We start from the raw sequence: 25,691 nt of genomic DNA, 5'->3' as shown, positions 1-25,691 counted from the left end.
TGAGAGATGCAAGGCCTCAGCGATGCCACCAACACCTGGAGACGGTCCGGAGGGAGAAAGGCGGAGCATCTTTCGGAGTCGAGGATGGCTCCGATGAACTTGGCCTGTCTGGTCAGAGTGAAGTGGGACTTCTCTTTGTTGACGACCAGTCCAAGGGAGTCCAAAAGGTGCAAGGCGAATGAGACTGCCTCTTGGAGCTCGTGCTGTGAGTCGGCGGCAAACAACCAGTCGTCCAGGTACGGGAAGACTCTGTAGCCCTTCTGATGAAGGTATGCCACCACCGATGCCATGCACTTCGTGAAGACCCTCGGGGCCGTGGCAAGGCCAAAGGGGAGCACGTTGTAGTGGTACGCAGTGGAGTCGACGGTGAAGGCGAGGAATCTCCGGTGGGACTCCCGAATTCCGATGTGGAAGTAGGCATCCTTCAAGTCGACCGTCGTGAACCACAGGCCCTGATGGAGAAGCGGCAGAATAGAGGCCAAGGTTACCATCCGGAACCGGCGGTATTCAAGGAAAAGGTTCAGCTCCCTCAAGTCCAAGATGGGTCTGATGCCCCCATCCGCCTTCGGTACCGTGAAGTACCTGGAGAAAAAGGCCCTGGAGCATTGCTTGGGCGGTAAAGGGGAGACTGCCCCCTTGTCCAGCAAAGTGCGCACTTCGTCGAGAAGGGTGTCCGAGGGGTGAGTGGACATGAAGGCTCCGGTTGGGGGGAGCTCTTGGAACTCGAGGGCATAACCCCTACGGACGATGTTGAGGACCCACGAGTCCGTAGTAATGGAGGCCCAGGTGGTGACAAAGGGCCTTAAAATGTCCAAAAAGAAAAAAGGAGAGACGAAGCGCGCTGCAACCCTTCAGGCTCTCTTCTTCCCCTGGTCGGTGTCCCGCCGGTGGGACTTTCAGTACCAGGAAGGAAAGTTGCGACGGCCAGAGGAGGAGGAGGAGTGAGAGGGGTACCGACGTCTCTGGGAGCCCTGCTGCTGAGGTTGCCGGTCTTGTTGGAAGGTCCCCTGTGACTGACCTTGCGGCTGCCACGGGCGCTGCCTCTTTCTGAAGGGCGAGATGGGAGCCGATGACATCCCGTGTTTCTTCGCCACCGCCTTCATTCTGAACTTGTGGTTCAGGCGCTCATCGGTCTCGGCGTGGAAGAGGCCGCTACCATCCAGGGGCCACCGGGCGCAGGTTGAGCCGGGTGAACTCCCTGAAGGCAGTCTCCCTCGGCACTGACATGTAGTATCTCCCGGATTCGGGGTCAAAAAACATGTCAGTGTCCCTCTCCATCGGTTCGTCGACCTCCGAATGGATGGAAGGCGGAGGTGACAGTCTCCGAGGGAGCTCAGCTGCTTCCTCATCGGCGCGGGCAAAGTCGACGGTCGACGGCAGCGGTGTGTCCAGGAGAGCGGCCGCATGTGAGGCGGAAGAGCCATCAGGGCGCGAAGAGGTTGGTATTGGAGCCTTCTTCGTCGGGGAGCGTTGCTTGTGGGAAGTGCGCTCCTTCCCCTTGGAGGAAACCTCCGATCCGGTGTGGTCCTTGGAGGGCTTGGACCTCTTTGGTGCGGAGCCTTCCGTTGCCTCCTTGTGGTGCCTCTTCTTGGACGACTGTGGCATCTCGGCCCGATCCTCGGGGGGGAAGAAAGGGTTGTCCGGCAGGTCCAGCAGGATGACGGCTCCCGTGGATTGAGGCTTAGATGTCTTCGCCTTTTCCACCGGTGCAGCCTTTCCCGAAGAGGATGACCCCGTCTCGGGCAGCTTGGAGGCAAGTCGAGATGCCTTCGACGACGCCTTGGAGGACGGAGTCGGGACCGACGAGACCTCCGCCTCCGTGCAATCCTTCGTGCGCGAGCCCTCCAGGGACGGCTTCCTCCCGGATTTTGCCCTGGGCTCGGTACCCTCAGACCCCGACTGCTTATGGGGGCGCTTGGAGGGTTTGTCGGTGGCACTGGGTTTATGTGAACCATGGGCCACATCGGTGGTGGTGGACGATCCTGCCATCGGCGGGGCAGACACCACGCTGGACACACTCGCCTGGGAAGATGAGGCAGGCGGCGGGGCCGAAGGAGCCGATGATGGATGGGGGCCTCCCTCCTGAACCTTGCCCAGAGCAATGGCTGAGGTCAGCCGGGACTCACGGTTCTTGCGAGCCTGGGATGAGAGGGACTTGCAGAGCGGGCAAGCCTTCGTGTCATGTTCCTTGCCCAAGCAGAGGAGGCAGGAGGAGTGCGGGTCCTGGATGGGCACCTTGCCACCGCAGACATCACACTTCTTAAATGGAGCAGGCATTTTCTGAAGTCGACAAGTTGAAAGGGAAAGTCCAGAAACGAGGTCAACAGTCCGAGAGTTCGAAGTTACCAGGGGCGGGAGACAAAGAATGGTCAAGAGACGGTCCGAGGTCAAAGTGAAAGTGATTCCGATTGCAAGCTAACGCGAGCGAAGTTCCCTGAAGCAGCTAGCGCGGCGGAAAAAAGGAACTGGGGAAAAGAGCGAGAAGGCAGGGGCCTTATAACGGATGGGCGGAGTTACCGGCAAAAAGTTTCTATATGTTGCAAAGTAAACTTTGCCCAGTGATTCCAGAAGTTTCCGAGCAGCACTGCACAGGCGCAGTGAAACCCATTTGTATGATTCGCAGAGACCACGAAGAAGAAGTAGAGATTTTACATAGAAACAGCAGTATACAATGTGTGCAGAAGTACAAATCCAGACTTGGAGCACTTTCTTTCTCTACCAAGACAGGGAATGTCCAACCCCCCAGATGTTTTGGAATTCAGCTCCAAAAAGCATCAGCCATCATTTAATCATAAGTGTTGTAATCCAAAATATCTGGCGGTCTAAGGGTTCCCAGGACTTGCTCTAAAGGGGGAACCTGGATTTCTCTCTTATAAATCAACTGAATGGCAAATGAACCAAATGCTGATTCTGCTGTCTGCCACCATCACACACACACACACACACACACACACACACACACACACACACACACAGAGAGAGAGAGAGAGAGAGAGAGAGAGAGAGAGACCCACCCACCCCACCCAGCCTACTTTGCTGATCACATTAGTACAGTTTTGTAAGAGCTGCTTTGGTTCCGAGTAAGCTTCTCTAAGCAACCTGAAATGTGGGATTAAAAAATTAAAAAGTCTGAACCATTTTCCTGTGAGATATCTGAAGAACCAACTTCTTCTACAGTACTCTTCTTGTTCACTGTGTTTTGGAGCCATGCTATGTATCCCACCAATTTGAGCAGCATAACTGGTTGGGTTGTAAAGTAGGGTCTTTTCTATTCTAATGCACAGAGTATAGAATTTCCTGCCTACAGATGTGTAACTGAATTCTTTCAATTCAGTTTCAAGAGTACATGCAAGAGCTTGTTATTTTACCAAGGTCTGATGTGATTTAATGTTTTTACCCTAATTGTATAAAAATATACTGTTTTAGCCAATTTAGGGATTGGTGTATGGGTCTTATAGCAAATCAAGCTTTAACACACCCTAGAAGCCAAAATGACTGAACTGGAACTACTGCACTTGGAACACACCAATGTGAAGACAAGACTCATCAGAAAGGACAAGGTGGAAGGAAAATAGGAAGACTGCATTCAGGGTGGATTGACTCAAAGAAGCAACAGTCCTGAGTTTGCTAACTTGAGTAGAGCTGCTGCTGAAAGAGTGACTTTCATCTCTCACTCATATATCTCTCATTCATAGGGTTAGCAACTGACTTCCTGGCAATTAACACAAACAATTATATGTTTCTGCATTGTTGTGAAGTATTTTGATAATTCTGTATGCCATTTTAAAAATTTGTATAAGGTAACATGGAACTGAACTATCTAAATAAATAAGTGGTATTCATAGTTGGCTTAACTGCTCCTCTTCCTGAAGAATCATTTGGAGATGCACATTTGTGTGAAAGGCACTAAATATCTTTTAGCAGAATGACTGCAAATATTAGATTTATGTCTGGATATGCCTACTGGAAACTCAAATAAAAAGCAGTCTCAAGACCAGGGGTGAGAATTGTGCTACTTCCTGATGATGGTGACTGTAACTCCCAGCTTTGTTCACCTATGGCTAGGCTGCTGGCAGTTGTAGTTCAGCAACATCTGGAGGGCTGCATGATTCCCATCCCTGCTCTAGACACAGTGTGTACAAATAAAGATAATGAAAGATTTGAGTCATCTTACCTGCTCAGCTGTTTCCACCTTTGGAAAAAATCTTGAGAGGCCATTTCAGTAGGCTGAAAAAACTTGTTCAGTGTGATGGGCAGCTTCACAGAGATGTTTTGCAATGTCCCTCCATATCTGGAAATGACAAGTAAGTTATTTAAAAGAAAGGCATTTTGGCCATTACCAGGCAGCATCTCTCTCTGGTTTTTTTAAATCTATCTAGACAGAAGTATTACTGAATCAGAACCCATTTGAAGTCTGAAAGTTATAGTCCCCCTTCCTTTTTGCTTTCACTTCCCCAAAAAGATAACCCTGTTTAAATGCAAACACAATACAGTACAGTATCAAGTTAAGAGTGGTACCTGAACTGAATATTTAGGACTGGTGCTTCCATGAAGTCTGATATGCATTCGATGTTTACTATCTGCTGAACTTGAGCACCTCCCTCCACAGTGGGATCAACTGGTTTTGTTTGCAGATTCAGGCGTGACAGGTTAAAGAAACAAGCTTTTTCAGCAGGTTGCATAGTGGTATCAGTTTTAGTCTGCTTATATAATGGAAGTATAGCTCATAGAAGATGAAATTAGAAGCAAGATTAATGGTAGAGTTGTGTAAACAGAGACTGACAGGGCCATGGAGGTAGTGTTTAAATCTTGCCTGTATCTCCTATGACCCTGCCAAAAAGTATAATGGCCTTCCCCCATCAGAGCTGCTCTTTCTTTTTGTGGGGGACCATTTTTCATAAGAACCATAGGGGGAAAGGTTAAATACTACCTCTGCTGCCCTGTTGGTCCCAATCCTCCTTAGGCTTCCTTATGGCTATATGTATTGCAAAAATGCATCCTGCTTGTGTGTATGCAATTAATTCCATATTTAGATTTGCCTTGACATAATTTAACATATGTGCTTGTCAGCTGCTCTCAAATATTTTCTCAACACACACATGGCAGAATATTTCAAGTGATCCATGATATCAGTGGGGCAAGAGGTTTCTTATATTGTTATAATATTGTTCTTATATTGTTATATTCCAATTGCTAATCTCAGACAGAGTAGAATCAATGGAAACATTATAGGTGAATATTTCTGTTTGTTCCATTGACTCAGCAGATTCAAGATGAAACTAACAATTGCATCTAGGTCTACATATTCATAGACAATTTCAAATATAATTTTTCCAATTTGGCTAAAATTCATACATCTCTAACCTAGCAATTGCAAAGGGAAAACATCAGTAGGGAGGCTATGACTTGAAGAATAAATAAATTTTTCTTTTTCAAGATCTAACTCAAGGACTACTATCTGTGTAATAGATACCCAACAAAGAGGGGAAACAGACCTTCTGCAGGACAAACACAGGACCCCTCCCCCCAAAAAAGTTGTGGGTCTTCTTTTCACTGTGAATAGTGATGCACATCTCTCTTCACTGTGTTCACTCCAGACACGTAAAGAACACCTTGACCCAAGAACCTCCCATTTCTTCTTCTTTCCCAATGTCCTTGTAAGTTTATTTTCATACTCAAGAATAAAATATATCTCTCTTATTAGGAAAGTTAAGTAGCAAAAGGATATTTGATTGGAGATCATCTGAACAGACCAGAGTGGAAGTAAAATTTATGAACTGTGTTGATGTTTTGTTACCATAAAATATGAACATCCGACCTGGAAAAAAAGAGACAATAATTTGATCAAGTGACTCAAGTTACTACCACAGCCCCCTCATAAAGGACGGGGCATTAATTTTTATACAAGTGTATCATTTACTAAATTATATATTTAACATGTGCCAGAAATAAATTCAAGAAACAGTAGAAACCACAGAAATATTAATACTAATGGAAACTATGGTGCTGTGTGGCTTCAAGTCATTTCTGACTTATGACAATCCTAAGGCAAACCTATCATAGGGCTTTCTTGGTAATATTTGTTCAGAGGGGGTCTTAACTCAGCCTTCCTGTGAGACCAAAAGAGAATGACTGGCCAAGGTAATCAAGTGCATTTCCATGACCAACCCCTGGTCTCCAGAGTTGTAGTTCAATGCTCAAACCAATATACCACTATACCATTAGTGAATTATCCTGAGAAAAAGGGGTCAAAGTTAACAATTTTATTAGATTATATTTTGCTTTTTTGCTTTTGCTTTTTCCTGCAAAAAGGAAACAAGGCAAAACTAATCTTCCTAGTCTGAGTTAAACATTTCTGTGTGCATTCTGTCTCTTTATGTCTTCAGTGGTATTTGTGGAATAATTTGTCCCTCTTGGTTCTTTGTGAGCTTAGTCATGTGCATGCTAATGTAACATATACATACAACATGACCAATTCGGATTAGCGAGTTAGTTCCCTTGGAGTTGAAAACCAACAGGAGGACTAATGGCAGAAAGCTGGCATGAAAGCCTCAGTAGGGAAAATGGGAGCAATAGCTGGGTTCCAGCAGGGCCTGCAACTCTAAAAACAAAACAAAAACTTAACAACCCCTCCCTCAAATCCCCTGCCAAGAGGAGCATCAGTTTTGTCAAGTATGGAACACATCCTTTAGAATCCCACCTTCCTCAGTGATCAAAGCCTCCCACTCCCAACTCTTCTTACAAACAAGCCTAAGGAAATTAATAGTAGAACACGGGTTATTACAGCCTGTGTTGGTCTTACCCAAGTTCTGTCGAAACTCAGATTTCAGACCAATCTGTAGTAACTGATTCTCAAACAAGACTCCATTATTTTTGCAAATGAACCTAGAGAGAAAGGAGTAGCCATACTAAAGAAATTATGTTTACACACATTATATTTTGTTATTAAACTCCTCAATGCTACCTTAGGCTAAAGGAAGGCATACAGACACACATAAACCCAGTAATATTAGAATGGATCAATACAAAGAAAGAACCAAGACAGACTACAGACTGAATCATAACAAATGCTACACATGTAGGCCAGATGGTCCTTAAAATACAGGCTTTCTTTCTTAACTATTCAAAATTGCCTTAGTAATGTAAAGCTAGAAAAATATGACACAACACATCTTACATGCATCTTCTGAGGGTTGGGCAGCTGGTTTATTTTTCAAAGCAGCAGTTGATTAGAAAAGGACTGATGATGACTATTAACTATGCAAGACATGATAAAGTATTTCCCAATATTTATTAACCACATCTGAGTGACATGTCACTTGTTTAAGATGAAATATTGTTATTCTTGAGTATTTACCCTATTGGCACATTGGGACTCACACTGTGATTACTGTGCTTAAGAACTATTTCACACTATTTTAATGACATCTACCAAAAGACATATTTAGAAGACAGAGTGCAGTGCAGTTCATATTGTGATTGTCTAGAGCAAGATGCAGAAATATTTGAACATCCAAATATAGGTAAACTAAATATGGTTAATACTAAATGTGACAATCAGTATGAATTAGAAGTCAGAATACTGACTGTGGCCAAAACAGACAGCTTCAATTTCCCATCTCTGGGGGGGAAATGCATGGTGGGCTAGCTCACACAACTCTTCTGAGAGCAAACAGCATATACTACTTATTTTAATTTGCTATATAAATAACAGTTGATAGGGAGAATTAAGTGACCAGATATAGTCTTAGTTCTTGGTTACTACTTTTCGTGGGAAAAGGCATATAACAGAATGCCTTGTAAAAACCAAGGTCACATAGTAGCTTCTACCAAACATCCATCAACAATGCAAAATTTCTGAAAGAGGCAGACCACAATTCCAGAATACTGCATAACCATTTTAACATAATGGATTCACACACACATTTACATCATCTGGTTTCTTAAAAGCTTGGTTGGGTGAAGTGAAAATAGCACTGAAAATAACTGCATTTGGATGTCTTCATATTTGTAAGCAGACACCTGATGTTGCAGTTAAGTGATATATAGGCCAGTGTGAATTAGCGTTCAGTTTTGAGAGCAGCAATATCTAAACACTGAAAACTTGCATTCTATGATGACTGAACTCAGCAGTGCATTTCAAAATGGCCACTAGTTCCACAGTAATCTGTGTAAGCTTCAACCCCTTGAAATCCATGAGTCCATTCCAATGGATTCCACTGACTTCCTCTTCCTCCTCTTACAAAACCTTCCATGTAGCCTTCACAAATAAGCATATCTTAGAAGCAATTTCCATAATCTTCAACCACATTGTAAACACAGGTTTGCTCCTCAGTTATTTTCCCATCTTTTAGTTACACACATTGGCTTTCCTGAATGAAAGAACTGGATCAGTATCCAACATATGGTCAGTTGTTTAGTGTAGATTACTGTATGTCATGCCTGCTCTGATACAGATACTGTTTACTCTGACCTTATAAATCATTTGAGATGCTGTGAGGTTTTTTTTAAAAAGGAAAAGCTGTAGCAGCTGCTGACTCCTGCAAGGTTTTAGTATTGCTTACTTGTGAAAAGGTTCATCAGCATCATGCACAGCATCAGCTGGCTCCTCAGAAACTACCTGCTCACTTGAAACCAGGTCAGGACTAAATGTAAGCAGCAGAAGGAAAGAAGGAAGCAGCACAGAGAGAGAGAGTGAGTAAGGAGTTGTTAGCAGAAAATCTAGGGGTAAAACCCCTCCTCTTATTCAATTAAACAAAGACTTTTCAGATGTAAATTATGAGAAAATATATGCAGAACTTATTTTTCATCTCCCACCCACCACCATTCACAATATCCTCCCAAAATTCAGAAAACAAAGAAGTTGAGGTCACAGTTGTGAGAGATCTCCTTTCATGATTTCAATTCCTTGTTGGTGGATTTTGGATATAGGTGTTATGTACTTGTATTAAACAGGCCAGTTCTTTAAGGTTCACATATTGTGAGTGTGTTTCAACACTACAGTATTTCACTGAATCATGGCTAAAGTTTTAAATGGATACGGCTGTCTTTCAAATATTTATACTTACCTTGAGTATATAATTCAAAGAAATGTTTCATTTTAAAAAAACTTTACATGCACCTATAATAAAAGTGCAAGTCTGTAAATAAATTAAGTAATATTCTACAAAACCTCCCAGTTCCTCAGGAAACATCACAGAAAGGGGATACCATTACTTAGTAAAAAGAAGGGAATGGCATGTTGTGTTTAGTAAGAAAAGCTAAACAGGAGTTCCCTTGGCTATTTTTCTAAGAAAGCTTGATTCTGACCAAGAGTTCGAGATCTTGCTTCCATAGCTCTTCCACGTATCTGGCACCTTCAAATAATAACAACTGTATGCCAGTCAATTGGATAAGCTGCACACTAATACCTTAAAAACTAATAAGTTTTTTAAAAATAAAATGAAGCCTAAAAGACAAGTAACATGGGGAAGAAAGATAAGAAGCCTTGTGGCCTTACATCACATATAAGCGATGAGGATAACCATCATATTTGTTTATATCCCACTTTTTAAACACAAAACTGGGACTCAAAGCAATTTAAAAGAACAATGCAATTAAAAACATACAAAAAGTGAACATTAAAATAGAATTAAACTATTTACAGTAATTTTCTGTTATAAAAACCTGTCTGAATAAAAAGGTTTAAGTCTTGAAGGACAGCAAGGAGGGGAAAGGGCAGTCCAGAGTAGGCCCTCTATTGCATCCATACCAACTCTGCTTGTGATGGTGGTGGGATTGAGAGATGAGCCTCTCCTGATGGTTTCAGAGCCCGGGCCGGCTAATACAGGCAGATAGCCAGTCTGCCAGACAGTCTGGACCTGAGCCATACTGGTCTTATAGGTCATAACCAGCACTTTGGTGTAATATTATCTCTATAACTTGCCCCAGTTAACAATCCTGTTGCACCTCTTTGGACCAGCTGAAGTTTCTGAACACTCTTTGAAGGCAGCCTCAAGTAGAGTGGATTACAGTAAGTCCAACTGAGATGTAGATAAGGCATGTACCATTGTGGCCAGACCTGACATCTCAAGAAATGGGCAGAGTTGGCACACAATCTTTAAATGCAAAAAAGTTCTCCTGGGCACCACAGAAATCTGAGCATTTGGATTCAAAGCTGAGTCCAATACTACCTCCAAATTGCAGGGCAGTGTAACTCCATCTAACACATTTATTCCCTGGTCTGTTTTATTACTAACCAAGAGCACCTCTGTCTTGTCTGGATTAAGTTTCAATTTGTTTGTCCTCATTCATTCCACTACTCATTACAGACACTGGCCTAGGACTAGGACAGCCTCCTTGGAATCGGGTGAAGAGTAGTAGAGTTTGGTGACATTTCCATACTCCCAAACTCCAAATGACCTCTCCCAGCAGTTTCATGTATGTGTTAAATAGCATGGGGGGGGGGGGGGGGGGGCAAAACAAAGCACTGAGAGTCAACAGCCAGACAATCCAACAGGAGTTCCCCAGCACTACCGCACTACCATTGGATTTGCTGCTCCATGAATGAAGGGAGCCACTGTAAAACAATGCCTCCAAGTCTCATCCCAGTGAGGTGGCCCACAAGGATACTATGGTTGATGGGGTTAAGCCACTGAGAGCTCCAGCAGAACCAACAAGGACACACTCCCACTTGTCCAGTACCCTAGGTAGGTCATCCACCAAGATGATCAAAGCTGATTGTATCTCATAGCAAGGCCTAAAACCAGACTGAGATGGATCTATTGATAATCCATTTCACCCAGAAATCTCTAGTGCTGGGATGCCATCACATGGTCCAATACCTCACACAAAAATGGACACTGGCCTATAATTATCCATTACAGAGGGATTCAGGAAAGGGTTTTTCAACAAAGGACTCACAAATACTTCCTTTAGGCAAATTGGAACTCTGTTTTGCTGTAAGGAGGCACTGACTACTTCCTTCATCCATTCAGCAAGTCCCCCTCTGGCCTGTTTGGAAGGTCATGAAGGGAAACAGTCTAACACACATGTAGTGGCTCTCACCATACAAAGGATCCTATCCTCAGACTGCTCAAATTAAAAAATATTCAATAACAATGGGCAAGCAGGCTACATCCACTGGAACTGTATCAACATCAGAATCCAAACTGGAGCGGATCTAAGTGATTTATTCTACAAAGTCTTATGGAATTTTTTTTGCAGTGGGCATGATTGAGTGTTTATGTGTTCATCAATGCTAGAATGTCTTTCTCACCTTGCTAAGCTACCATTTATTAAGCAACCATTGTTAAGACCATCATCAATTGTTGTTCCTTTTCTATTTCTTTTTCTCCACATCCCAACCATGTGCATGAGTATCTTCTACTCAGGTAACACTCCATATTATTAGTTTCATTTTTGTACATAAACTTTTGTAAGGCCAAGGTAGTCAACTAAATGCCTGGTGATACAGGTTGGGCCCTCCAGGCTATTTCATCTGTTTTATGGACCTATATGACAAACAGACTCAGTTGCAGTTTCAGTCACAGAGAGAAATGTCTTCTCTCTTTAAGGAAGATTGTTGCTGCTGTATGCCTTCAAGACGATTCTGATTTATGGCGACCCTAAGGATTTTCTTGGCAAGTTACTACAGAGGACATTTGCCATTGGCATCCTCTGAGGCTGACAGTGTTACTTGTCCAAGGTGGGTTTTCATGACCAACACAGGAGTTGAACACTGGTCTCCAGAATCATAGTCCAATGCTCAAACTGTGATGCCAAACTGGCTCCTCATATAAGGAAGATACTCCACATCCCTGATGCAGAATTTCATATATGACATGAATGTAATACATAAAATAACAAAAGGTATATGGAGTTATGGTTGAATGCACATATTCTTTAATTAGGAAGCTAGAGCCACAGCCAGATGGTACTGTCCTTATTATGTAGGACTGGCAAATGACATTCTAGTGCCCAGACTACTATGGAGGCCTCTTTCAAAAAACAGTGAGAGACCAGTCCTGCTATAGGGAACAGTCAACTAAATGACATTTAAAATGACACTTTTTCCTTCTTCAGTTAAATGTGCAGAAATTATACCAGGTAGTGACTAAGAAAAGGGGGATGATGGAAGGGATGAAGACACAATTGCCCCAAATATAACTTATAGACTTCCTGTGTACCTTGCAAAGTTGTCTTCGGAACTAGGAGCAAGAGATGCAGGAGTTGCAGAAGTATCTGAAAACACATCAACCAACAAGCTACCACTAGATGTTGGGGGTGGAACTGAATTTGTAACTGGAGCTGCACCAAGACCTAAAAGGTCTGCTGAAGGAGATGGAGTTGACTGTAAAACACACAAAAACATCAATATTATAATGTGAAGTCAAAGGCTTTCATGGCCGGCACCCATAGTATTTTGTGGATTTTTCAGACTATGTGGCCATGTTCTAGGCAAAACGTTAAGAATAAACTCTTCTAGAACATGGCCACATAGTCCAGAAAAAAAAACCTATAAATATTTTACAACGTTAATAAGATGCAAACCAAGCAAAGTCCCTGTGCAAGTTTAAATTCATTCACTAGAACAGCATGCGTTTGGCACCTTGGTTTTTGAAATGATATTAACATTCCAACCTAAAACTGGCTTCTAAAAATGCTTGCAAACTACTGAAAGTAGTCAATTATGATACAGTCTAGTTCAAGACAGCACAAGAACACAAACAGCAGAGAAAAATAAAACTACAGAGAAGCAATTATTGCAGAGAGCAGTCTGAAGATGGAAATACTGTTGAAATGGCTGATCATATGTCACTTCAATTCCATGTAAAATCCACAATGTGGAAGACTGTAGATAGTGTGTGCATCTGTATGCATGCACATTCATCTGCAGCAAGTGTAATTGTAAAAATAACCAACATCCATTAAAAATTTACTTTAAATCTAAAATAAGAAATTTTCTTAAAGAAAACCGACTTTATAGTGAAAATTAAGAATGCTGAAAGCTTACATTTTCCTTAATGAACCTCCCTCCAAGCATTTTATAAATATAAACCCTATCAAATAAACATGTTCATGCAAACACAGCAGGGAAAAATCAGAAAGTTATTACAGAAATCTCTTCTAAACAATACAAAGCAATGTGAAGACCTAATGTTAAATAGTTGTCAAAACAGGCATTACTTAATCTTAATTTTTTACACACGTATACACACACACACACACATATATATCACATGTCAGGCATAAACATGATCCCACAAGAGATTTACAAAAATACTGAAACAAACTGATATTTGAGAGGGGGGTATATTTAAAAATCGAAGCAGCCACTCTCCGCACACCACAAACCAAGTTATTGGAAGATAGCTAACGTTTTGAAAACAAATTATCTTTTGGTGTATATATACCGGAACATAACCACTAGAATCTAGTATGGCTTAGGTAGCAGAGCAGCTCTGTATGTGGAGCTAAGCTACAAGAAGTCTTTCACCACCCACCAGCCTTACCATAGAGCCATTGCACCCTGCCCCAGTATATTGTGACTAATAGATAGGGGGACTGGAGCCCCTTGAAGAAGGCTATGTTCCCATTGGGGGGGGGGGGGGGGGTGTGGCTACAAAGGATGTACAGTAAAACGGGGGTGGGGGGGGGCTTTGGTCACTCTGGAAGATGGAAGGGAATACCAGTATCTTCAATAACCAAACAGGAGTCATATGCAGGCACAAGGAAGCCTGTTTACACCACCTACAGGATGTCCCCAATGCCACCTTTTACTAGATAGCTAGATTGCAAAAAAGAGATCAGTATGCTGCTCAAAGACACCTACTGCAGTGCTGGCATTCATGATTGTAGTTTCAGTGCTGCCATTCATATCAGAGTTTCTCTCCTTTTTTGTCTCTTCTAAATCTGTAACTGTATTGGGGCCTTTTTTCTTCTTGAGCTTGGCCAGAATGGATGACTCCCTCTCTGGAAATGGAGGCATTTCTTCTAGCACTGTTGCCTTACAAGGAAAAAAATCCATATAAGACTAGGGTAGATGCACTTGAGAAAGGAAAGAGGCACACACTGATGTCTTAAAGTGTGGTTTAAACATTTATTTGCTGTGGTCAGAAATACAGTGCTCCCCAAACCACCAGTCAAATGAATGATGACTATCTTTTAAAGCATTAACATTTATTTTATTTTTTGGATGCAAAATTTGTTTATTATTTTTAATTTATATCCCACTGATTTCAAGTTCTCTTATGCATACATACCAAGATATCAGTGCTTGCAATTGTACTGAGCCTCAAGTATTCAACAGCCCTCTGCTGTAGCTCTACGTCAGCATTTTTTAGCTGACTGTCACTGCGTAGTACATCTTGAATGGTAGTTTTTATCTCAGGAAACAAATTAACAAATTTGATGTAAGTTGACAGAAGCAGTGCCCTTGTTGGGACACTGCACAGATGAAACTTAGAGTGCAGCAGGTTGAACTGGATCAGAGGACTGAAGGAAGAAGGGGAAAAACCACAAAGCAAATTCAGTTATTTGCTGGATGGTAAATCAAAACAGGAGTTAAAATCTCAAGTTTTAAGTTCTGAAGAAATAAAAGTTTTGCTGCCATGGGCCTTAGGATTCTGTATTCTATAGGATTTCATATTAATTTTGATACAGGAGTGGATAATTTAAGGTCTGCCTGTGTGATCAAGGTCTGTCCTTCCATGTGACCTTCTGCCCCTTGGCCCCTTTCTCCTTTGGTCCGCTGGGCGCAGCTGTGTGAAGGCCCAGCGACACAAAGGAGAAAGAGGCCAAGCGGCCTCTTTCTCCTCCTCCCCGCCGCCGCGGGGTGTCCTTGGGGCTTGAAGCCCCAAGGACACCCCTTTCCAGGCTGCGGGGAAGGGGCCTTTTGCCGCTTCCCCGCAGCCTGGAAAGTGGTGGATTGGGGCCTCAGCGGCTGACGCTCTGGACACTGAGGCCCCGATACCCCAGGGAAAGGGACGGGTGCAGCCCACCCCAAACAGGCGGTCTGTAACCCGCCATTGTTACTGCAAATAACTGTACCAGCCAATTGCTCATCCTTTTTTAAGAGTATGCTCTTACCTAGATCTTGGATCCCCAGCAATCAGATTTCCAAATTCTCCCAAGATGTAGCCACCCACTTTTACTAAGTTCTCATGGCATGCTGGTGCTTGAAGAGCCTGTAGGAGGAAACATTTGGAATCCATTAAAAGAGTTGCTAGATTAAAATGTGCATACACAAAAATGTAGTACTGATGAAAAAGTGTGGTATTTCATTTCTGACAGTATTCTCTCAGAAAGCTCAGGAAAGTTTTGCTTTCATCCCTTATGATAGTAAAAATAAAAATTGTGAACAGGATATAATGGCACTGTGCATGTATGTGCCTTCAAGTCACCTGTTCACTTATGGCAACCTCATGAATTTCATTAGGTTTTCTTAAACAAGGAATACTCAGAGGTGGGTTTACAAGTTCCTTTTTCTGACAAACAGACTATAGAACCTGGTGTTTGCTGGCAGTTTCTCATCCCAGAGCTGATACTGCTTAGCTTCCAAGATCAAACAAGAGCAGACAAGATCTAGTGCCTTTAGGGTATTTAGGCTCTCAAAATGAGACCACCAGTGAAGAAGCGTAGTGTGGATGAACTCCATATTTGGGGTTGGCTGTAAGCTTTAATGTTAACTATTTGTTATCATTGGGACTAAGTAGTGGTGTGAGTACTGGAGCTTGTTTTCTTGGAACCATGCATTTAGCACATTCATTCAAGGATCTCACCATTTCCTAAAATCTATTAACGGTTCTTTCTCTGTGCTTATGGCTGTGTATGTGTGTAAGACTCCTCCCACCAACACACACACACACACACACACACACACATTCTGTCTCAAAGATTCATAATGCAAAAGAGTAAGATTGTTGTCCATCCAAGTCTTAACGACCTTTGAACATCTTCCAAAACAGTACTTCTAAAATTACTGGTGTAATTCAGAACACCTTGACCTACATCTAGGCAAGATATTCTCAGAGCTGAAAACAGTTCTGGCTGCCCTACATCACTACCATGTGTACAAATACAGCATAATAAAAATAACATTGCCACCCTGGCAGGAAGTATATGGGTTATTCTATGGAATGAATTGTTAGCATTTTGCAAAGGTACCAGGAGCACAAACACTGCAGAAAATAAAATGGTCACTTAATGGAAGTCCTGCTTTTTGCCACCCAATGTGTTTATTGTTTATTTGAAATCTCTATTTTGCATTTTGACCAGAACCCATAATAAATCACTATGTTGAAAAAATATAAAACATTTCAAAATTAATAATAAAAAATGGACCACAAGTAGAAATTTTGGCTGGGAAAAAGGAAGAAAAATACCATTCAAGGAAAGGTATCTAGAAGTGAGAGAAAGGCAGTTCTCATGTGCCAGCATGGTGTAGTGGTTTGAGCATTGTACTATGACTCTCGAAATCAGGCTTCAAATCCCCACTCATCCATGGAAACCCACTGGGTGACCTTAGGTAAATCACACTTTCTCAGCCTCAGAGGAAGGTAAGGACAACCCCCACGAATAAATCTTGCCACAAACAAAAAACAAAAATCCAGTAATAGACTTTTATTAGGGTCGCCGTAAATCAGAAATGACTTGAAGACACACAACAACTCTCAAGTAAAATAAACAGCATTATTCAGTATGCTTATTGGCCACTCCTTAGCCAAAGCTCTCAAAAGTGGCTTACAAAAACACACATGCATGCACAATCTGAGTAACAAAACTAACTAGGTTTTGAGGGGCTAACTCATCTTCTTTTCCTGAGCTAAACTTACCACTTTACACCTCCTTATACTCAGGAAAGAGAAAGATAAAGAGTCTGAGCAATGATTTTCACCCTTCAAAACATCATTCTGCCTACATGATCACAGCACAATGGATTAGTGGGACAGATGGAAGATTAGTTGTTAGTAGCAAAGCAGGCTTATCTCATTGTAGTAGGAGTAACATAATGCATCTAGAAAGCTCCCTCGGAGACAGCAGCCTTATCTCACACCTACAGAATGAGGATCGGTTCCAAGTATATGACTCATGAAATATGACTACTTAATCTTGACAAAAAAGGAAAGGAAAGTGCCATTTGGGTTATGATATGCATGGTGGTGGTGATGCTGGGATCCCATGAGTTGTAAAGACCAAAGACTCTTGTCATAGAAACATTAAGTACGAAAAGAGGGAGAGGTGGCTTCCCAGGATTGCTCTGAAAGGACCATCAGCCATTAGAGATAACACATCCTCTAAGAACAGAAGTCATTCAAGTGGATAGATCCTTCCAAATAGCAAAGTCTTGATAGCATGAATTTTTAGTATACCAGCAGCTCTCGTATCCTGGTGTTATATGGCAATGCTACTTGTTCAACAAAGCTTGATTTATTTTTACCAAAGCACTCCTTCTGATTACTGGAGGTGTTCTCCAGAGCACAGTAATTCTAAAAATCAATAATAAAATCTTATGTTCAAACTGGAATACTCCTGTCCTTTGACATTCAGATTTTAATAATATTACTTCATTCTTAGTATCTTGAGACACTATAAAAATAGAGCTACTGGTGTAACACTGCAGATCTGATGGCTGATAAAGCACAAGAAACAGCCAGCTGGAACTGCCACATAAATCCATATTTACTCTTCTGCCAACTGCTGCCACTTGGAATGTCACAAAAACACACCAAATATTAACAAGCATATATGACAATGTTCACCCCACCTTTCTAGTACACATGCATTCCTCAAGGAAACTCAGAAAGGTTAGAACAACAATATCACAACATAACAGTAATATCAAACAAAAGACAGAAGTAGACACAGCAGATGAATCATTTTGAAAGGATGTCATATTGAGGAGGGAGCAAGCTTGTTTTCTGCTGCTCCAGAGAACAGGACCCGGAACAATGGATGCAAGCTACAGGAAAAGAGATTCCACCTGAACATTAGGAGGAACTTCCTGACAGTAAGGGCTGTTAGGCAGTGGAATGCACTTCCTCGGAAGGTGATAGAGTCTCCTTCCTTGGAGGTCTTTAAACAGAGGCTGGATGGCCATCTGTCAGGGATGCTTTGATTTGGATTTCCTGCATGGCAGGGGGTTGGACTGGATGGCCCTAGTGGTCTCTTCCAACTCTACGATTCTATGATTCTATGATTCTATGATTTTCCACCTGGCAAGCCAAAAGTCTGCTGATCTACAGAAAGAATTGATAACTGGAAAAGAAGCAGAGATAGGCCACCCAAACTTCATGGAGCAAGTTGTTCTATGATGTTGATTCGGAGAAAGTCCTCTCAGGTTATAAAATAGCTGCATTTCTACTTATAGCTGGAACACAGAGAAGAGCCATTTTCTGACTAGCACCTTCTGAAACTAATTCCTGTCGAAATACATGGATCATTGTGAAACTGTTCAAACTAAGGGGAGTCAAGAAGGATTCTATGCATTGACACTATTAAATGCTATTGAGAGGTCAAACATAACCATTAACAATGTTCTCTTTTTCTCTAGCTACTACTATGGATAGTCTGATAAGATTGTTGTCCTCCAAACAGGTGGGCTGAAATGTGGGTATGCAAAGTATTTCATCCAAGAACACATAGAGCTGAAATGCCATCAACTAATGCAGTGGTGGTGAAAACATACATTTCTCCCCCTTCGTCATCAACGCCAGAAAATTAATGTGGGTTCTAACCTGTGTCTGTTCGGATTCAGCTTGAATATTTCTCTGTCATCATTTTACTCATTGCTCCTGTTGCTGCACTGCTCATAAGCTCTCTCTTGGAAACCAGCATGGAGAAGATGTTTGGGAGCTAGCTGGCTCTCTCTCTGTTGTCCAGGGTTGTGACAAATAACATGACAGAAATCTCCCCCAGATCAGTCAGGAAACTATTTGGATACAACTTACTCTGAGGGTTGACTACTCTAACACAAAACAATCCATGGGCTCAAAAACATCTTCCAGTTCAAATTTTAGATCCTAGGACAATCCTAGGACTAATTTTATTGAGACAAGGATTTCTCCATATAAGTAAAATATGAATACAGATAATCTACTTGATTACTGATTTAAGGCAAACTAAGAGAACTAATCCTACAACACATGGCAACTTAAAAAGTAACAACTGCCATGAAAATGTCAAAGGCAAATGTGAGACAGCATAAGGAGGAAAAAGAGGACTATGTAAAATCAATAATCCATCTAAACCAAGTTCATTCTTTAACACTTCATTTTATTTCCAACCAACATTGAGACACCAATAGAAAAGTCCCTGGAACAACGATGTCTTACCTCAAAAACAGTCTTTGCTGCATATCCTTGAACGTCATCTCTGTTAATTACAATCTGAATAACTCGGTACCACACCTCTTCACTGACATAATCTCCAGCAATTCGAATCAAATTCAAGATGGTATCCACATACCATGTGTAGTCCACGGCATATTTCTCAGCTAGAATTGCAACCTTTAGTACCTGATGAAAAATAAGTAATATTAACTTGTAGGTATTCTGATCTGGACAGTGAATTTCCATAACATCCAGCAAGAAAAAGGAGGCAGTAAATTAAACAATGAAACAGAACAGATGTTGTTCATATGTTGTTTCACCAGTGCTAACTATTATAAGTAGGTATCCTCTTTAGTAACATAGTCCCAACAAATTAGTAGCTTCAAGTAATAAAAAAGGGTAAACACAATTTGAGGGAGGAAAGGATAAGGAAAGTACATTTTACTCTAATTACTTCAAACATGCAATCTAACAAATATCAAGAATATAAGGACTAGCCACTTTAATAGACAGGAATGGTTGGCATAACTTCACATTTTTCCTCTACAATTACATTCAGGATCCCCCCCCCCCCCCATTTATGACCATATGTGCACAGCATACACAATTTAGCTGCTCCTTTGAACATTTTCACTTACAAGCCAGAGCACACTGTTTTAAGCCCTCCAAAAGTAGTAAAATCCCCTATTCCCAATTTCATTAGCTTTATTTTCTTATTACGTACTTCTCTTCACATAATCTTAGCTGCCAAAGAAGTTGAGATGTGACAAGCCACTTAAAATACTGTAGTTATCTGCAGAGATCAATCACATTATATTTTCACATACTATTTATTTAGCCTGCAAAAACCATCTAAATTTCATAACTACAAACTCATAGCAATACAGATTTGCTAAATAAGCTCATATTGATGTTTAAAAACTTACAATTTCTTCTCTAATAGAATAATCAGCAGTTTCCAGATAGTTCAGCATTTCAGCTACAATTTGCTGGGCATTGCTTCGGTCACACATGGCATATAGGAGATCCACTGCCCTCTGTCTCACACTTACATCTCTCTCTGTCTATGAATAATAACATTATAAATTGTAAGGGCCAGCACAAAAGAGTTTTCGGAAGAAGAAACAAGCAACAAATTCCTAATGTTTCAAGAATAACTTTTTTTATTTGACAGAGACATTGAGAAGTGGTGTTTAAGTCACCTCCACAAACTTTAAAAGGCAGATTTGTTTTGAAATAAAATATTTTAAATGATGTTTAACAATTTAAAAAAAATTAACTTCAGTGTCACAAACTGGGTCAGAAGCAGGAATGTACCCATAAGTGAAGTTAAAAATGCATGTCCATGTATTATGGTAGGGAAGGCATATATTAAATAAAGCCAAGACTGTTTTATAATTCACATAGTAGGGACAGAAAACCTAGGGATGAATGGCTTGTATCACTCACTCTGTCTGGTGACTTCCTAAACTAGCTAGAAAGCATCCTACATTAGACTGGAATACACTGCTAGTACGGTGAGTCAACATGGTGTTGTGGTTTGAGCAATGGGCTACAACTATGGAGACCAGAGTCCAATTATGGAGATTCAGCCATGGAAACCTACCAGGTGATATTGGGCAAATTATATTTTCTCACCCTCAGAAGAAGGCAAAAGCAAACTGGCTCTGAATAAATTTTGCCCCCTAAGTCCAAAACGACTTGAAGGCACATAGCAATAAATATTTCTAAAGCCAACAGCATGTGAACATAAGGAAGAAAAGGCAAGGTGAATCTACTCCTTCATCCTTAGGAGTCCTTTCTAGTTCTACTAACACATCTTTGTTTAATTTGATAAAAATTTTGGCACCTGACCTAGGCTGCACTTTCCATTTTCACAATAATAATGAATTAAAGTGACTTTCTGTATCAGGATTGGTGTATTTCAACTTTTTAATAAATTATCTTGCAATAGGGATGAAGAGTAAAGTAACTAAGTTTTCAGATGTCATAAATGGTTTCATGATGATGAAATTCAAAGCACATTCTTCAAATATGAAATAGGCAATGAAATGGCAAATGAAATTCAGTTAGTCAAAATTTTCTGTTTGCCATTTTAAAGAGCTTGCAATGCAAAGATCATTTGCAGCCTTCTATGGTTTGAATGCAACTTCGAATGATTGGCTCCACTATTTTCAAGGAACAGGAAATACAGGTGAATGTGTGTAAGAATTTGGATTTCAGGAAATATACAGAACCAATAGTTAATTACCTTCAATGCATTGATAACTGTTTCTATGTGTGTTTTCACAGCCTCATGTGAAAACTCAGAGCTGGCAAGCGTGCACATGCTTTCCAATGCTAGGTAACGGAGATTAGTTTCCCGGTGCTGCAAGAATTGGCCTAACTGATTACAGGCACGAACAAGCAGGTTTGGCTCACTAGGTAGAAGAGAGAGCGTGAAAAGGTAAAAAGGCAAAACTATTTGTGGGGAAAGTGTTTTGGAAGATCATTAATAAGAGAGAATATTGAGCAGAATCCTGTACTACAGGAGCTTTAAAAATGGCAGCTAATGCCTTCTGGAGGGTTAGTAATGACAGTTACATATTTCAGCAAGTAATTAAAATTCCACATCAGAAGCCAAAAGCTTAATAATATACTTGCAACAGAGCATCTCATGAGGGGTGGGTGGATGTTCTGCTAATGTCTTCTAGTGGTGGTCACAGGTATAGTTATTGTGTTGTGGGTAAGATTTGATTATCTTTCATGATGCCCCAGCAACATACAATGTTGCAATAATGCAGAAAATAACAGTATTATTATGATATAGGAAGTGGGTCACTCTGCAAGCAGAATGAACATTCTTTAGTGCTGGTCCTACCTATGTGATCACACTTCCTACACCAGTATATGAAGTAACCACTGTGTCACTTCAATTTTACAGCAACTAGGCCAGAGATAGCCAAATAACAATCTGCAAATTAGAATCAGCTGTATATTGCATCAAATACTTTAGAAACTAAGAAAAACAAATGTAATCAATTCCTATAACTTCCCATAAGAACAGAAATTGTTCCCAGCTGTGCTATGCAGGTCTTAGAAATGTGTGCTGTACAGGTGTTTAAAAACAGAACAGACTATTCTTGGCCAAGTTCCAAGGCTTATATTCTCTCAAATGAAAGAAGTTAAAGCGAACCGTGAAGTATAAAATACAAAGTATTTTTCTTAATTAAAACACCCAAGATTTCTTTTTCTTTTTTAACAGAGGCAAAGTACACTTTGGCCTATTCTATGTGGAAAGGAAAGAATATAACCTTACATTACTGAACGAACCTTATTAAACACATCTGATTAAATATTACTGAACTCATTTGGTGCCAAATCCACTTACTGTCTGCTCAAAGAAATGAAAATAAGAAGTACTAAGATACATAAGGTACAAGTCTGAACACAAAAGAGATCCAATACCAATGCTTAAAATCCAGGCAAATAAGAAGGCACAGCTGGCTTGTGTGTGTGTGTTACATTCCATTCATGCCAGTGAAAAATACTAGAATCAGTAAAATTATGTCATTTTGGCCTACTAAACAGGGTCCTTGACAATATGTTTTTAATATAGTGTTGGCTATGACAGACAGCATGGTGTAGTGGTTTGAGAGTAGGACTATGACTCTGGAGATCAGGGTCCGATTCCCCATTTGGCCATGGAAACTGAATGGGTGAACTTTGGTGAATCACACACTCTCAGACCCAGTTTTATGATAAGTCCACAAAACTCCGTAAGTTGGAAATGATTTGGAGACACCCAGCAACAATATGCTCAGTATGGGTGCATGACTGACACTGTAGTTTCAGGAGACGATTTAGGTTACAATAAAAGGGTTACAGATCCAGATACAAAGAGACTTTGACAGCCCTGTGTTATTACCAGGATTTTTAATATAGTAAAAGAGAGAGACGATTCAAAATTCACCACACTGAGCCAAATCTTTCCCCACAGTCCAAAAGTCATTTTCTCCCTAAAGAACTCAGAAATGGAATTTAACTTTTATGAGGGGAAATGCCTGGAAAATGATCTGATATACGTCTGCAGAACAAAAAAGAACCCTGTAGTTATCAGTCTTTTGTTATTCACTCATGAATCTCTCAAATGGAAGAATAGTTGTACAAAATTATATGTTGCATCATGTTTAAAGAGCACAGGTTTGCTGCAAGGCACATTTTGTACATTAGATTTGATCCTATGGCCCCACAATGTTACTCCCAACTATGTATTATGAACTTACCTATCATGGTGGATAATTAAACTAATGGCTTCAAATAGCACGGCATTCTTTGCATTTGAGTGCTGTACTTTCTTGGATTTTGGAGGTTCTTGAGCTTTGTTAAGAATAGTTTCTAGACACTCTGTGAGACGACCTCGTGCTGAAGGGTCTTCTAGGACAAAGAGATTGTTTAGGCACATTCCCCAAGCAACTGTGAGAGCCCCTTATCTATAAATGCACATTATATGGCAATGTTTCTCCAGTTTCAAAAAGCTGCACCATCATGGTTTTACAATCTTAGTTGTTTATACTTTGATCATTTTAAAACAACTATCACAGAATTCTTGTTTTAGAAGAACCAAATATCAATCAATTTACTAAAAAGAGGGTGGCGGGGGAAATTTTGGACCTTCAGAGGTTCTTGAATTGGAACTGTATGAGCTCTAGCTAGGACAGCTGTGAAGGATGATGGGACTTGCAGTCTAGCAACTTCTAGAATACTACAGGTGCTTCACACCTGACTGTGGAGGTGAACCAGTTGCTCGAATGAGCAGCTTATCATTTTCTGACAATTCATTCAATAAAACAATTAACAATACAGTTAAAATATAAGACATATATTTCTCTATCTCCTTTCCTTGGAAATTCTGTGTTGTTTTCGTGTTTTTAGTGGTTTTCCACTTGACAGGTCTACATATGCTCAGCTTAAACACAGTAAGTAGCATTAAAATCATCCAAATCTTCAATGTATCACAACTTTGAAATTTCAGAGTAATCATGCAGAAAGTTTCAAAGTCATTTTTGTACAGATTTGGCCTAGGTAGGGAATCCAAACCATATGACAATAGGATAAGAATATTCATCCTACAGCATCACATTCCTTAAGGAGGCACATGGGCAAAGCAAAAAAAACTGTCTATAGGAAGGATTGATCCCATCTGCTTTCTGAGACCAAGTCAAAATTGCAAAGATTCTGGAATATTGAACAGCCTGTATGTTTAAGAAAGCAATCCGTTAGGTTCATTGCACACATAGAAGTTCTCTCAAATTTTTATCTATACCTCAGACAAAACCTGCTTCAAAGGTTTTAGGATAAGATAGCAGTGGCTGTATATTATGTTCAGTCACTGTTTCTTGGGAAGCTTTATAAGCATTTGATAACAGCACAGAAGTAATTATTGTTTTGACCAGCAACAAACTGCTCTTCTTAATGAAAGAGGTACATCTCGGTGCTGTGTAAGCAGAGTATAAAAATCATCATGATTCTTTGTTACTTTACCTGGGGGCGGATAGCACTGCAGCAGTCGAAGCAATTTCACAGACAGCCAGGGAGCAGGCACAAAGTAATAGGTATAATCCTGGAGATCAGTCGATGCAGATGTCACAATCTGTAAGGCAAAAATTGTTCTTGTATCTTTGTATAGCACTTCATCAAGGTTAGGAAATCCATATTGTGGATTCTGAACCCTGAAGAAGTCTAAAAGCAGAACAAAAATAAAGCCCAGAGGACAGAAAGCAGAATATTGTACACTGTGTGCATATGGTAAATTGATCTGCATGAGACCTGCATGAGAAATACTTTGAATACATTAAGTGAAGTAGAAGGTTTGCCAGGAGTTCAAAGAGATATAAGCAGGCACTAGGAAGAAAACATAAGGGGGATCGTGCTGCAGGTATGTAAAATTATGAATTAAAGGAAAAAAGCTGGGAGGTGAATCCCTAAACAAACACAAGCAGGTGAATGAGCAAAAAGTTTAGGGGAAATGGACACTCGGCAATTTTATTTAAACAGTGTGTTGCACTAAAATGCAATGAATGTATTTAAAAAAATGTTAAAATACAAAGCTAGCAATCTATAAAAAGTAATTCAAGCCTGTGGGCCACGCCCTACAGACATACACGTAAAATGAACAATCAGTACTGGGCCAGAAAACTGCAAATCCCATGGGAACATATTCAGTACAAAAAATATCAGTTCATTTGTGCCTCACAAAATGAGATAAAAGAGTGAGAAAGGAAGACTTTTGTGGCCATACTGCTCTCCTCTCCCCCACCCCCCATCCATCCATCTAGCATGCAAATATATGCATTTTCACTTTTCATTAGTTATATTTAGGAGTTAATCAGAGGTGTGCAG

General features: G+C 40.8%; 1 protein-coding gene across 2 annotated transcripts in view; it reads right to left on the bottom strand.

Annotated features, from left to right (window-relative positions):
* The window catches only part of AP2A2 (adaptor related protein complex 2 subunit alpha 2), an 84,552-nt gene that overhangs the window by 7,264 nt on the left and 51,597 nt on the right, over window positions 1-25,691 (bottom strand). Inside the window, exons 7-20 of one of the 2 annotated variants that reach the window (XM_089520913.1) lie at window positions 24,834-24,942; window positions 23,576-23,723; window positions 21,562-21,730; window positions 20,237-20,374; window positions 19,314-19,496; window positions 15,070-15,167; window positions 14,244-14,475; window positions 13,814-13,987; window positions 12,168-12,331; window positions 8,565-8,645; window positions 6,803-6,885; window positions 5,729-5,818; window positions 4,519-4,642; window positions 4,175-4,291 (exon numbers count right to left, since the gene is read on the bottom strand). In XM_089520913.1, coding sequence (XP_089377039.1) covers window positions 4,175-4,291; window positions 4,519-4,642; window positions 5,729-5,818; window positions 6,803-6,885; window positions 8,565-8,645; window positions 12,168-12,331; window positions 13,814-13,987; window positions 14,244-14,475; window positions 15,070-15,167; window positions 19,314-19,496; window positions 20,237-20,374; window positions 21,562-21,730; window positions 23,576-23,723; window positions 24,834-24,942 — 1,910 coding nt within the window. The remainder of the gene's footprint in view (window positions 1-4,174; window positions 4,292-4,518; window positions 4,643-5,728; window positions 5,819-6,802; window positions 6,886-8,564; window positions 8,646-12,167; window positions 12,332-13,813; window positions 13,988-14,243; window positions 14,476-15,069; window positions 15,168-19,313; window positions 19,497-20,236; window positions 20,375-21,561; window positions 21,731-23,575; window positions 23,724-24,833; window positions 24,943-25,691) is intronic. The other variant, XM_089520914.1, reaches the window with a different exon arrangement.

The sequence above is a fragment of the Sceloporus occidentalis genome, unplaced genomic scaffold (assembly GCF_023333645.1).
Source record: "Sceloporus occidentalis isolate IW3139 unplaced genomic scaffold, rSceOcc1.0.p SCAF_4, whole genome shotgun sequence".
Taxonomy (NCBI): domain Eukaryota; kingdom Metazoa; phylum Chordata; class Lepidosauria; order Squamata; family Phrynosomatidae; genus Sceloporus; species Sceloporus occidentalis.
Note: the sequence above shows the minus strand (reverse complement) of the source record. Positions and strands in the feature narration are given on the sequence as shown.